Here is a 14,333-nt window from a genome sequence, read left to right as displayed (position 1 = left end):
TCTTCCTGGAACTGGAGGTTGTCTGTAACGTTCTGCTTTCTTTTCTGACTGGGAATTTGATCAAGTCTCAGAACTATGCAAGGAAACTAGAACTGGTTCTAAATGATTTTTTCCTCCCTTGCTGCAGGAAGCCGGAAACCTCCACTTCTCTTCAGCAGGGGGGCAGAATAGAACAGGATTGTTCCACTCTGAATGGCCATAACATTAGGACTATCTCTACCAATGATGCTGCCACCTGCTGGTATACAAGGAAAATGACAGGAAACAATTACATTTAACATGGTTTTAAATGCACATTTGTGGAGACAGAATACAAATTATATCAGATGACAGTATAAAAGCTCTTAAAGGGCAGTAGTGGAGTAGAGGAGTGTAGTAACACAACTCTGGGGTGTTACACTTGCGCTCCCAGGATGCTGGCACATGGCTCCGCAGTGTGGGCTTTTTTTTAACGTGTCAGCTGCTGATAATAGTGTTGCCATCTGCAGCCTGTGCTGTCAACGCGTAAGTCGTAAGCCCAACACTTACCTAAGGACGACCGCCTTTAGAAGGCACCTGGCCTCCCATGACCGAGCCCAGTGGGAGAAATGCCGTCAGAACCCACAAAGCCACACTCCTGGCGCTCCACGTCCTGCCTCTTCTCCTTCTCCTCCCATTTGTCCTCCGCTCCACCTTCCACCGTGCCGTCGTCGCGTTCATCTGGCACAAGGCAGGCTTCGTGGCCCAAATGTTCGAGGATAAAAAAATGATGGCGCCGGATAATCCTCTTGCCCAACGGCTGACTGCTGGCTTGTTGGAACTGCTAGCCCGCCAACTACTGCTATATAAATTGGTTGACTCGGAGACCTTTATAAAATTTGTGGCCATTGGCACACCACAATGGAAGGTCCCCGGAAGATGCTATTTCTCCCAGAAGGTCATCCCTGAACTATATGTCCACGTTCAGCGCCAAGTTAATATATCTCTGGCACATAGTGTCGGTGCCAAGATACATCTGACCACAGACACGTGGTCTAGCAAACACGGGCAGGGAAGGTACATAACTTTTACTGCCCACTGGGTGAACCTTCTGAGAGATAATGCATTCTGCTGTTGCGGGCGCTGGCAGAGGAATTTCCATCCACAGAGAAACAGTTGCGGGTACCAATTCTACAGCGCATGCAAGAAGAGCGCGGTTTGAAGATGTGTTTGTTACTTCGGATAAGAGATCATTCTTGCAGCCAACCCATCGACATCTGCCCTCCGGATCCAGCCTCAGGGAACGCCTAGACCGACAGGTGTCCGACTACATCGGGTTAATGGCCGATGTGGACGCTCTGAGAAGCGAGGAACCACTTGACTACTGGGTGTGCAGGCTTGACTGATAAGCGCACTCGCCTAGCTCATGACAGTGTGGACTACCTCACATTTCTAAAAATGAATGAGGCATGGATCTCGGAGGAATTCAACACCTGTGACGACCACATTTAATTGAATTTCCTCATGACAGCCCACAAATATCTGCCACCACCCAGAACAAATAATGGTCCCTGTCTTAGGTAAATACAGAGGCATAAAAGGCCTTTTCTGTCCGGTGAATGCCTAATGTTTGCGACCTCGGAGGAATTCAACACCTGTGACGACCACGTGTTATCGAATTTCAACTATTATCATTTGTTTTTTTTTTCAAGAGGGGGGATTTCTTTAGCCATGTTTTTAATCCAATTTTATATTTTTGTTCTTTTAAACATATGTATGTTTACTGTACACGTATTTGTACGTGTATGCAGTAAAATTGATATCTAATGACCGTCTAATATACCTCCAGCCACACAATTACTTGATCATTTATGTACGGTGAATGCATAATTTTTGGGGCCTGTAATCTAACTGGCCAACAGTAAAATTGTTATACAGTGACCGCCTAATGTATCTCCAGCTACATTATCAATTGTTCTTTTCTGTCTGGTGAATGCCTAACGTTTGGGGCCTGTACTACACTGGCCTGCAGTAAAATTGATATTGAATGACCTTCTAATATACCTCCAGCCACATAATTACTTGTTCTTTTCTGTCCGGTAAATGCCTAATGTTTGGGACCTCGGAGGAATTCAACACCTGTTGACGACCATGTGCTATTGAATTTCAACTATTATCATTTGGGGGGTTTTCAAGAAGGGGGCTTTCGTTAGCCATGTTTTTAATCCAATTTTATATTTTTTGTTCTTTTAAACATATGTATTTGACATCTATTTGTACTGGCCTGCAGTAAAATTGATATCCAATCTAATATACCTCCAGCCACATAATCACTTGATGTTTTCTGTCCGGTGAATGCCTAATTTTTAGGGCCTGTACTCCCGTGGCCTAAAATAATTTTTTTCTAGGCTCCAGCAGAGCACATTTCTGAGAATTTCCCTTTAAGGCGCATAAAAATGGCCCCTGATTAAAATACATATTTTTTGGGGAAATTTTTGCCATTGACCCCCCTCTGGTATGTCACTGTCCATGTTGTGGGACGATTTGTGCACTTCTTGTAAGTATTTGTTGGCTGAAAATATGACCTGAAGGTTTTTCAGGTTCGCCTGCCATTAAAGTGAATGGGGCCCGCCACGAACTTGCGGTTCGCGAACATTTGATCGCGTTTGCGCAATCGCGAATCGTCCCAGCCGATGTTCGTCTATCACTACAGCCCAGCCACACATGTTGGGAGGAAAATACCTGCCTTCCCAGACAAAACCCCTCACTGTGTCACAGTAGGTACAGCACAGGATTCCAATGTAACATTAGGGATAATGTGCACAGTGATGTCACACTAGTGGGATACTGCATACAGTGATGTCACAATAGTAGGATAATGTGCACAGTGATGTCACAATAGTGGTATAATGTGCACAGTGATGTCACAATAGAGGGATAATGCACACAGTTATGGCATAGTACAGGGATTATGTGCGCAGTGATGTCACAATACTGGGATAATGTGTGCAGGGATGTCACAATAGTGGGATAATGTGCATAGTGATGTCACAGTAGTGATATACTTTGCACTGTGATGTCACACTAGTTGGATGATGTGAACATTAATGTCACAATAGTGGGAAACTATGTGCACAGAGAGGTCACAGTACACAAAAAATAAACAAAGAAGATAGAAGGGGGTGCCTTAGAATACCCTTAGAATCGATTACTTAGGTGTAATGTAAAATTGTACCTTACCAAATGGAGTTGTGCAGGCTAGGCACAACTCTAGGGTGAAGGGAGACATGCCATACTGCTGCGCTTGTATGCCGATTGGACCTTCAGGGACGCTGGAAGATACAGGTGGAACAAGTTGTTGGAACAACAGTAAAAAAAACTGTGCGCTGCGTGAAGGACCTTCCAATAAAAACTTTATTTTTTTTTAAATGTTTTATTGGAGGTTCCTTGGTGCAGCGCTCAGTTTTTTTACTGCTCTTCTAGCAATGTGTTCCAAGTACATGAATAATGTGCACAGTGATGTCATAGTACACGAATAATGTGCACTGTGTTGTCACAGTACACGAATAATGTGCACATTGATGTCATAGTACATGAAAAATGTGCACAGTGATGTCATAGTACATAAAAAATGTGCACAGTGATGTCATAGTACATGAAAAATGTGCACAGTGATGTCATAGTACATAAAAAATGTGCACAGTGATGTCATAGTACATGAAAAATGTGCACAGTGATGTCATAGTACATGAAAAATGTGCACAGTGATGTCATAGTACATGAAAAAAGTGCACTGTGATGTCATAGTGCAGGAATAATGTGTACAGTATTATCATAGCACAGGAATATTGCAAAAATGTCACTATGGACACTGACCTCACCACATTAAAATGATGCACAGGTGTAATGCACACAGTGATGTACAGTACAGGCATAATGCATATATTAATGTGGCAGAAAAGGAATATCTAACACAACAGGGGAAACAACAATGACGCTCAATAGAAAACTGAAACTAAGGCCCCGTTTTGCATGTCCCTTTCCATCATCCACAGTGATAACTAATCTCGCCCTAATTAGTTACGGTTTCCCTATCCTCATTTTTTTTCTACCTAATTGTCTACTTGATTGATTAATATACACATCACCACCACCACAGACAACGCTTCAGCTACAACTGTCAGAAAAGCTAAATCAAGATTCCTGGACAAGAGTCGGAACCATCTCCAAGCACCAGCACGTCCTGTCAGCCCTCCACCTCAATATACCCAGGGAAAAACCAAACACAGCCCCAACAGTCTACCAGGGCAGGACGTACGTAACAGGAGAAGCGTGAAGGAGGAAGAAACAATATCAACCACGGTCTCTGATGTGACCTATGGGAATGGTAAGTTATACCAAAAGATTTACCATTTACAGAAATGTGTAAAATATCCATACAGTCATGTGCACGTTCTAGTTGGATGGAGTTCAGCTTCAGGGCTGGGACAAGGCCATTTGGTGCCCAGGGCGAATGATCATCTCAGTCCAATCCCCCCCCCCCCGGGGGGGGATTGGACTGAGATGACCATAATTTTTTTAATAAAAAAATTAGTTTGTTATTTGTATTACATTATTTTCTTACTTTTTACAGTCTGTGTGTGAGTAGCAGCTAGTGAAGGCAGGCTCCTCGTGGCTTGTTCTTCACGCGCCGACACAGCTCCCTGTAGGCTGCGCAAGTCCTCCCTCTCTCACCTCACACCTCGCCTCCGGCGTGAGCCGCGTGACGTCACACGGCGCACGCCGGTGGTATCAACCAAATGAATCCTCCATGGGGGGGGGGGGGGGGGGGGCGAGGAAACGCAGAGGAGGAAAGGGAGCCCGAGCCAGGAGCGCAGTCGGCACAAAATTCATAGGGGGAGAGAAGGAGCAGCGCTGACATGGCTGGTGTGGACGGTGTAGGCGGGTGCAGGAGCGCACTCAGCACAGCAAGCACAGCAAGTGGCGCTTGGCTAATGTGGTACAGTGAAGCTGTACACTGCTGGCACTTCACCTGCGCCCCCCTCCTGTCCGCAAATGGTAGCGCCCAGGGCACCCGCTCCTTCGGCCCCTGCCTTGTACCGGCCCTGTTCAGCTTTTTGGCCTTCATGGCCCAGGACTAGCTAAAAGGGTCTGCTTTTTTTTCCAGAAACAGTGCCACTTCTGTCCATGGGCTGTGTTGAGTATTGTAGCTTATTGCCATTAAAGACACAACTTTTAACACAACTTTGCATAAATCAATAGTATAAGCGACCACAAAAGTCTCATCAGTGGGAAATGTCTTGTTCTCATGTTATAAGCTATTTATTCCCCCCCCTTCCTTTGCTAATTGCTTCTTAAACGACAGGAGCATCTACACAGAAGGATCATATTATACATGTCAATGCAAGTCTATGGAGGAGAAGGAGTGAAGAGGAACGGAGGAGGGACGAAGACTACTTTCACAGCTGTGGCACTGCAATCTATATTTTCTGGATTGTGGCCATTTCACAGTGTTGCAGATGTGAAAGTAGCCTTAGGCCCCTTTCACGCGGGCGAGTATTCCGCGCGGGTGCGATGCGTGAGTTGAACGCATTGCACCCGCACTGAATCCTGACCCATTCATTTCTATGGGGCTGTGCACACGAGCGTTGATTTTCACGCATCACTTGTGCGTTGCGTGAAAATCGCAGCATGCTCTATATTCTGCGTTTTCCGCGCAACACAGGCCCCATAGAAGTGAATGGGGCCGCGTGAAAATCGCAAGCATCCGCAAGCAAGTGCGGATGCGGTGCGATTTTCACGCATGGTTGCTAGGAGACGATCGGGCTTTGAATACAGAATGCAAAGTAAAATTAGTGATGGAGGGTTTAAAAATAAAAAAAAAATTAACTCACCGAGTCCACTTGATCGCTTAGTTGCGGATCTCTGTCTTCTTCTGTAATGTTGAGCTGCCGGCTAAGGACCTGTGGTGACATCACATCACATGATCCAATCACATGGTCCCTCACCGTGGTGATGAACCATGTGATTGGACCATGTGATGAGCACAGTGACGTCATCAAAGGTCCTATTCCTGTGCACAGCAAAGAAGAAGACAGAAGAGAAGCCGGGCTGTGCGATCAAGTGGATTAAGGTGAGTTAATTTTTTTTTAACCCCTCCAGCCTTATTGTACTTTGCATTCTGTATTAAGAATGCTATTATTTTCCCTTATAACCATGTTATAAGGGAAAATAATAAAATCTACAGAACACCTAACCCAAACCCGAACTTCTGTGAAGAAGTTCAGGTTTGGGTACCAAACATGCAGATTTTTCTCACGCGCGTGCAAAACGCATTACAATGTTTTGCACTCACGCGGAAAAATCGCGCATTTTCCTGCAATGCACCCGCATCTTATCCGGGCAAAAAACATGACGCCCGTGTGAAATAGGCCTTAGTGCCAGATCTGCCAGAACATCCTGCCGGGATCCATGCCGCAGATGTAAAACTAGCCTAAATGAGACGCACACAGACAAGCATACAGTACTGGTACAGCTACATGGGCTGCGATATACTTTTCCTAAGTGCTTTTTTTTTTTTTACAATCATACAGGTCAGTACATCTTTATAATGTCCTCCATGATTCTGGGGCTGCTTCTGAGTGTAAGATGGGTAGGAAGGAGATTCTCCTCTACTTTCTGTGTGCAGAAGAGGGAAGCTCATTTTCACCCACAATGTCTGAAGAACTGCAAACACAGAGGAAAACTGCTAAAAAAAAATGCCAGAAACAAGTGATACAATGGCAAGAAATAGTGTTATTCCTCATGAACACACTCTGTACTATTGATGATGCAAAATTTGTTGAAAGGTTAGGTACACCTTACTATTTTGGTCTTGAAATGTTACTCCACTTTTTACATCACCTGGTGTAAGACTAGGACAAATTTTGCAGCCATTTGAAAACCCTATTTTGCAACTTTTTGAATCTAGAATTCTGGAGTGGAGGGCTTGATAAATTCTACCCCTTCCTCTTAGCCATCGGGGTTCTTCAGACATGTGTACATTATGTATGACATTCCATTCCTCCACCTTTCTTAGTTATGATTCAGATAATGTAACCTCTTTTGCAGGATCTCGTGCTTCTGTTTCTTCCATTCGGCTCCTAGAGACTGACACCCTCATTACAGATCAGTTATGCGCCTCCCAAGACACCTGCAGGTGATTCATATTTATATCTCTTGTGTAGCTTTAGTGAAGAATCATCTCTATGGGAATGGCCACATGACGTGGCCGTGCTGCCGTTGGGATGTGGCCACCCTGCAGCGGAGCACCACGTAGCCATGCAATCGGCAGCGGGATCATATTAACTGATTAGATCTGAATTGTTTATTCTTTGCTCCTTGATAATGGCCGCATGATTTTGGGGGTTAACGCACGACATTTAACAGTGAACACTGAAAAAACACTTCTGTTCTAATCAGTTAATATGAACGCCCTATGGCCTCTTTTACACGTGCGTTGCGGGGAAAAGATGCGGGTACGTTTTGGGAACATGCGCGATTTTTCCGCGCGAGTGCAAAGCGTTTTAATGCGTTTTGCACGCGCATGAAAAAAATCGGCATGTTTGGTACCCAGACCTGAACCCGGACTTCTTCACAGAAGTTCGGGTTTGGGATTGGTGCTGTGTACATTTTATTATTTTCCCTAGTATTAATACAGAATGCTAAGTAAATTAGGGATGGAGGGGTTAAAGAAATAAAAATAATAATTAAACTCACCTCATCCACTTGTTCGCGCAGCCCAGCTTGTCTTCTTTCTTCTTCTTTGAAGACCTGGGAGGAAAAGGACCATGTGATGAGCGCAGTGACGTCACCAAAGGTCCTTTTCCTCTCAGGTCATCAAAGAAGAAGAAAGAAGACAAGCCGGGCTGCGCGAACAAGTGGATGAGGTGAGTTTAATTTTTATTTTATTTTTTTATCCCCTCCATCCCTGATTTACTATGCATTCTGTATTAAGAATGCTATTATTTTCCCTTATAACCATGTTATAAGGGTAAATAATACAGATCGGGTCCCCATCCCGATCGTCACCTAGCAACCGTGCGTGAAAATCGCACCGCATCCGCACTTGCTTGCGATTTTCACGCAGCCCCATTCACTTCTATGCATGCTGCGATTTTCACGCAACGCACAAGTGATGCGTGAAAAGCACCGCTCATGTGCACAGCCCAATTGAAGTGAATGGGTCCTGATTCAGTGCGGGTGCAATGCGTTCACCTCACGCACAAAATTCTCGCCCGTGTGAAAGGGGCCTATGGCTTGCATGACCACACAGTACATAGCCACACAGTGGCCGTGTGCCAACCACAGGATGGCTACACCATGGGCCGTACCCTCCAAATGAGATCAGACAGTGTGGTCAATTGCCAAGTGGACACTGGTCTCACCCTAAGGCCTCATTCACATGACCGTATTTTTGGCCTGCGTCTGATCCACATTTTTTGTGGATTGGATGCGGACCCATTCATTTCACTGAGGCCACAAAAAATTGCTGACAGTACACAGTGTGCTGTCTGCATCCGTATGTCCATCCTGCAAAAAAGACAAGACAAGAATAGGACATGTTCTTTGTGTGACAACAAAAGACATTTTTAACATACAGATAAACATACGGAACAGGCAAATGCGTTACACACGCTATCCATGTTTTGCGGATCCATGATTTATGTATTGCAAAATGGATACAGTCCTGTGCTTGGGGCAGGCGTGGATTGGCCATAGACCTTACAGGGAAATTTTCTTCTGGGCCGATGCTCAGGGGGCCGTCTGAGCCCTCCTCACGGCCTGCCAGTGGAAGTTTTGGCGGATGTATTTTGTGAAGGATTGTGATATTTGGCTCTGTTGGGGCGGTATAATGTGCCACAATACGGTATTGCTGGCCCTGCCTTCCATCAATTTGGACCCAACTACAAACACTCATTATTTTTCCAGGGCTTGGGATCTAAGAATATATTCATATTTGGCAGATTTGCAACTTAAAATCAGTCCCATTCATCTGAATGGGGCTCTTGTGGTGTCAAGAACATGGATTTCTGTAGTTGCCATTCTGATGAATGAGACACGTGAATTCACCCGAATGGTCATTTATGGCACAGAAAACCATAGGTTGTTTCATTAGAACTCAGAGAAATCATGTGTAATACATTTTTCTATCTTCACAGTGCAGGGAATTACACGTATTTACTCCCACTGAAAAAGTACAGCTCGTTAACAGGCCCGATTACCCTGGAGTTCAAGTGAGTGCCCCAAACCCATCCTCAGAATGGCTGCCTTCTGTCATTACGCTTTTTTATGATGCGCTAATCCAATGTCTACCTGTCTAGCTCCTCCACTCCTGTGTCGGTGAATTTGTGCGAAACAACAGCCGGAAAAAACTGTCAGACGTCTGTAACCAGAAGTTCTTCCGAATATCAGAACTGCTCTATGGTAGGTGCAAGTGGTTTATTTGCCTTTTCCCTGTTGTACTGATCTATGTTGAAACCCTGGGGGGGCAAATGCAGGATCGTTAAAAGGGAGACTGTGTCCATTGCAACACTGTGCAATGAATCTCTCGGGAACCCCTCAGAGGGCTACTTTCAGGTACTAGGAAAAATGCAGCTAAACCTATATACCGTATTTTTCGCCCTATAAGACGCACCTAGGTTTTAGAGGAGGAAAATAAGAAAAAAATATTTTTTTTATCAGACCTCAGCTTAGAGCCCCAATCAGACCCCCAATGTTAATCAGACCTCATCATCTAAGACCCCAAGTGTTAATAAGACCCCCAATCAGACTTCAGCTTAGACCACTAGTGTTCATAAGACCCCCAATCAGACCTCAGATCACAGCCCCAATGTGAATAAGCAAATGATGGCCAGAGGGTAGAGAAAGGCGCTCATAGCGTGAGTATGTTCAATAAGTGGAAAATCCACAAAAAAAAGGTTTTGATTGCTCACCTTTTGTGGTTGCACCTAATTGGGTGCAACCCCAGTGACGGTTGTTTGTAGACGGTTCACAGTTGGTGCAGCCCAGATCTCTCCAAATCCCTTGGGTGGGAGCCACCCCACCACTCGGGTTAGACAGTGGGAACAAGAAGAAAGGACGCTTGACTGTTTCGGTCGAACGTATGGACAGTAGGAGGCGCACTATCAGAACTGGATGATTTGTATTTTTCAGGTTTATTGGTAGACAACACGTTTCGGGGTACTTCTGACCCCTTTATCAAGTCGGAGGTTTTTAGGTTGTTGGTCAAAAACCTTATGTCAGCACGGCTGGTGTATTGGCAGCACGAGGTGAACGCTGACACCCAATGTGAATAAGACCCCCCATTCAGACTCCCAATGTGAATGACCCCCAAGCAGACCTCAGATCAGATCCCCATTATCGATGACCCCCAATATGAATGTAAAGCATGAAGAGTGTGGGCAGCAAGCATCCAGGAACGCTGTTCTGTTCAGTCTGGCAGATAGGACACAACCTATTAATCTCACACTTCCAGAACCATCAGTGAGACGCTATAGATAAAAAAAAAAATAACTTAGATCCATGCGGTACATTTATTCTAGTCTCTACTAACAGCACAAAAAAGTTAATCCGAAAATGATGGATAGACAGATTGCTGCAGAATGGTGAAAAAGAGTGAAGAATTCATTAGTGCGGAGCAGTAGTGGTGCCATTGCTGAGATTACATAGAAGGATAAAGAAGGAGAAAAAAGTAGGAAGGGGGGGGGGGGGGGGGGTTAAAGGGGTTTTCCCACAATAGATATTTATCCTCTGATCACTGGGGGTCACAGTCATCCCTAGAACAGGGTTCCCAAGCCTCTGGTTCCTTCTCACTGCACAACCAGAGTAATGTTTTTTTTACACCGATAATCAGGCCAATAATGGGGGATGAGTGTTTGTAGAAACTCACGTTCCTGATAATTAGCTCGTGTAAAAGAGAACGGCGAGCACCCGATGAACTAACTCATTCCCTGGGTGATTGTGTCTTTCAGTTGGCACCAAAAATATTTTTTTCTGTGCAGCAGATTGGCCTGTAGAAACAGGGATCTGCTACTCAGTACCAATGGTCTTCTATGTGGGCAAAAGATCGCTTCTACTCATACAGCGGAGATGATTGCTGCAAGTAAATGATCAGGCAATTATTGGGAACGTTACGTTCTTTCCCAATAATTGCCTGAAATATCGGTCCTTGTAAAAGGACCGATAGTTATCTTTTCTCTAAGGTAACTTGTAACAATTCGATTTGTGGAGGTCCTACCACTGGTGCGCCAACAGTCACGAGATTGGAGACCCTGTACCCTTTCGGAGCACCCTGAGCAACAGGTCAGACATGCGAACTGCCACTCCGTTTATCTCTATGGGATATAGAAGAGTGTTGTACTCGCCCGTCTCTGGAACTCCCATAGAGGTGAATGGAAAGGCAGTGGGCATGCTCGACCTGCCGCTATTATCATTTCGTGGGGATTCTGAGGGGCACCGTGATCAGTGGGGTCTCAGTGGTAGAACCCCCACCTAATAGTTATCCCTCGTCTTGCAAAAAGGGGATCGCACATGCTCGGTGGTCGAGAATGTGCGATGCCGCTCCATTTAAAGCCTTTGTCTGTTAACGCCACTCCATTCATTCTCCTTCTTGCTGTGGCAGTACAGTGACGAGGGGGCTTGGGGCCCCTGTTCTAGTAAATGGTGGGCCTCCTAGCGATCAGTCATGGAGATAGGTGATAACTGTCCACTGCGTGAAAACCTCTTTCAATTTGGTCAATTTCATCTTTCTGGGTTCCTCTGGACGGGTCACAGAAGAACCCGGGAAGATGCATTGTATAGAAATTATAGAGTGAATTAAAAATGTTTTTTTCTGCAAAAAAGACTCAACTAATTTGAAGGGAAATATGTTTTATCATTGAATGTAATAAAGTAGCAATATACTAAAGGAGATGATAAACTTTGTATCAAAACCAACATCTACACGTCACGTCTAGTGTGTATTATAATTTCTTACTAATGGTCTCTCTACACCAGGTCTCAGGAGTCTGTGCCACCCCAGCCCCATCAATATATCACTTGTGGTCTCTACAGCTGCTTCCCACCCAGGATTTCTCATTCCACCTGCGAGTGTCTCCTCTGGTGAGCAATCCACTGCCCCGAATCAGTGGGCATTAATAATTCCCATAGTTTGTTCAGGTTTTCATATGATACATAAAATAACCTACATTCTTAAAGTGGCCGTGCCAAGTAATAACGTTATCCCCTATCCCTGTGATGTCTAACCTCCAGCACGCCAGCTATGGTAAGACTACAGGGAGTGCAGAATTATTAGGCAAGTTGTATTTTTGAGGATTAATTTTATTATTGAACAACAACCATGTTCGTAATGAACCGAAAAAACTCATTAATATCAAAGCTGAATATTTTTGGAAGTAGTTTTTAGTTTTAGCTATTTTAGGGGGATATCTGTGTGTGCAGGTGACTATTACTGTGCATAATTATTAGGCAACTTAACAAAAAACAAATATATACCCATTTCAATTATTTATTTTTACCAGTGAAACCAATATAACATCTCAACATTCACAAATATACATTTCTGACATTCAAAAACAAAACAAAAACAAATCAGTGACCAATATAGCCACCTTTCTTTGCAAGGACACTCAAAAGCCTGCCATCCATGGATTCTGTCAGTGTTTTGATCTGTTCACCATCAACATTGCGTGCAGCAGCAACCACAGCCTCCCAGACACTGTTCAGAGAGGTGTACTGTTTTCCCTCCTTGTAAATCTAACATTTGATGATGGACCACAGGTTCTCAATGGGGTTCAGATCGGGTGAACAAGGAGGCCATGTCATTAGATTTTCTTTTTTTATACCCTTTCTTGCCAGCCACGCTGTGGAGTACTTGGACGCGTGTGATGGAGCATTGTCCTGCATGAAAATCATGTTTTTCTTGAAGGATGCAGACTTCTTCCTGTACCACTGCTTGAAGAAGGTGTCCTCCAGAAACTGGCAGTAGGACTGGGAGTTGAGCTTGACTCCATCCTCAACCCGAAAAGGCCCCACAAGCTCATCTTTGATGATACCAGCCCAAACCAGTACTCCACCTCCACCTTGCTGGCGTCTGAGTCGGACTGGAGCTCTCTGCCCTTTACCAATCCAGCCACGGGCCCATCCATCTGGCCCATCAAGACTCACTCTCATTTCATCAGTCCATAAAACCTTAGAAAAATCAGTCTTGAGATATTTCTTGGCCCAGTCTTGACGTTTCAGCTTGTGTGTCTTGTTCAGTGGTGGTCGTCTTTCAGCCTTTCTTACCTTGGCCATGTCTCTGAGTATTGCACACCTTGTGCTTTTGGGCACTCCAGTGATGTTGCAGCTCTGAAATATGGCCAAACTGGTGGCAAGTGGCATCTTGGCAGCTGCACGCTTGACTTTTCTCAGTTCATGGGCAGTTATTTTGTGCCTTGGTTTTTCCACACGCTTCTTGCGACCCTGTTGACTATTTTGAATGAAACGCTTGATTGTTCGATGATCACGCTTCAGAAGCTTTGCAATTTTAAGAGTGCTGCATCCCTCTGCAAGATATCTCACTATTTTTGACTTTTCTGAGCCTGTCAAGTCCTTCTTTTGACCCATTTTGCCAAAGGAAAGGAAGTTGCCTAATAATTATGCACACCTAATATAGGGTGTTGATGTCATTAGACCACACCCCTTCTCATTACAGAGATGCACATCACCTAATATGCTTAATTGGTAGTAGGCTTTCGAGCCTATACAGCTTGGAGTAAGACAACATGCATAAAGAGGATAATGTGGTCAAAATACTCATTTGCCTAATAATTCTGCACGCAGTGTATAACTCCCAAGATATACACTTGCTTGGCTGTTCTCGAGCATGCTGGGAGTCACAGTTTCATCACAGCTGGAGGTTAGCCATCATGGCTCCTATGCCATGTGCCTGTCCTGATGAGCAGGCAGGCCAAGCAGGTGCCTACCGCGCTGTTCACTCCCTATGGGGCTGCCCAGAAATAGCCGAGCACTATACTCTGCTATCTCCAGAAGAAACATAGAGAATGAATAGAGCGGTAGGGCACACGATTGGTCTGCTCTCCATCAGGACCCCCATTCTCTAAATCAGTTGGGGGTCCTGTGGATAGGGGATAACTTAACACAACCCTTTTATTCTCAAAGCTGCTATTATGGGGAGCTTACTGCATATACTACTTATATAAATTGTATACATTAACTGTATGCAGTAAGCTTTTTATCTCCCTCTAGTGGTGGCAGCAGGCAGATAAAATCCAATCATTTTAAGGCACTTTCCAGAACTGTAAGGCCTAGTTCACACGAACATTTTTTTTGCG

At 44.7% G+C, this 14,333-nt stretch overlaps 1 protein-coding gene across 2 annotated transcripts in view; it reads left to right on the top strand.

Annotated features, from left to right (window-relative positions):
* The window catches only part of MYRF (myelin regulatory factor), a 162,696-nt gene that overhangs the window by 146,356 nt on the left and 2,007 nt on the right, over window positions 1-14,333 (top strand). For both annotated transcript variants that reach the window (XM_040409392.1, XM_040409391.1), the window contains exons 21-25: window positions 4,118-4,345; window positions 7,069-7,156; window positions 9,159-9,233; window positions 9,321-9,423; window positions 11,995-12,099. In XM_040409392.1, coding sequence (XP_040265326.1) covers window positions 4,118-4,345; window positions 7,069-7,156; window positions 9,159-9,233; window positions 9,321-9,423; window positions 11,995-12,099 — 599 coding nt within the window. The remainder of the gene's footprint in view (window positions 1-4,117; window positions 4,346-7,068; window positions 7,157-9,158; window positions 9,234-9,320; window positions 9,424-11,994; window positions 12,100-14,333) is intronic.

This window comes from Bufo bufo, chromosome 10, assembly GCF_905171765.1.
Source record: "Bufo bufo chromosome 10, aBufBuf1.1, whole genome shotgun sequence".
NCBI lineage: Eukaryota > Metazoa > Chordata > Amphibia > Anura > Bufonidae > Bufo > Bufo bufo.
Note: the sequence above shows the minus strand (reverse complement) of the source record. Positions and strands in the feature narration are given on the sequence as shown.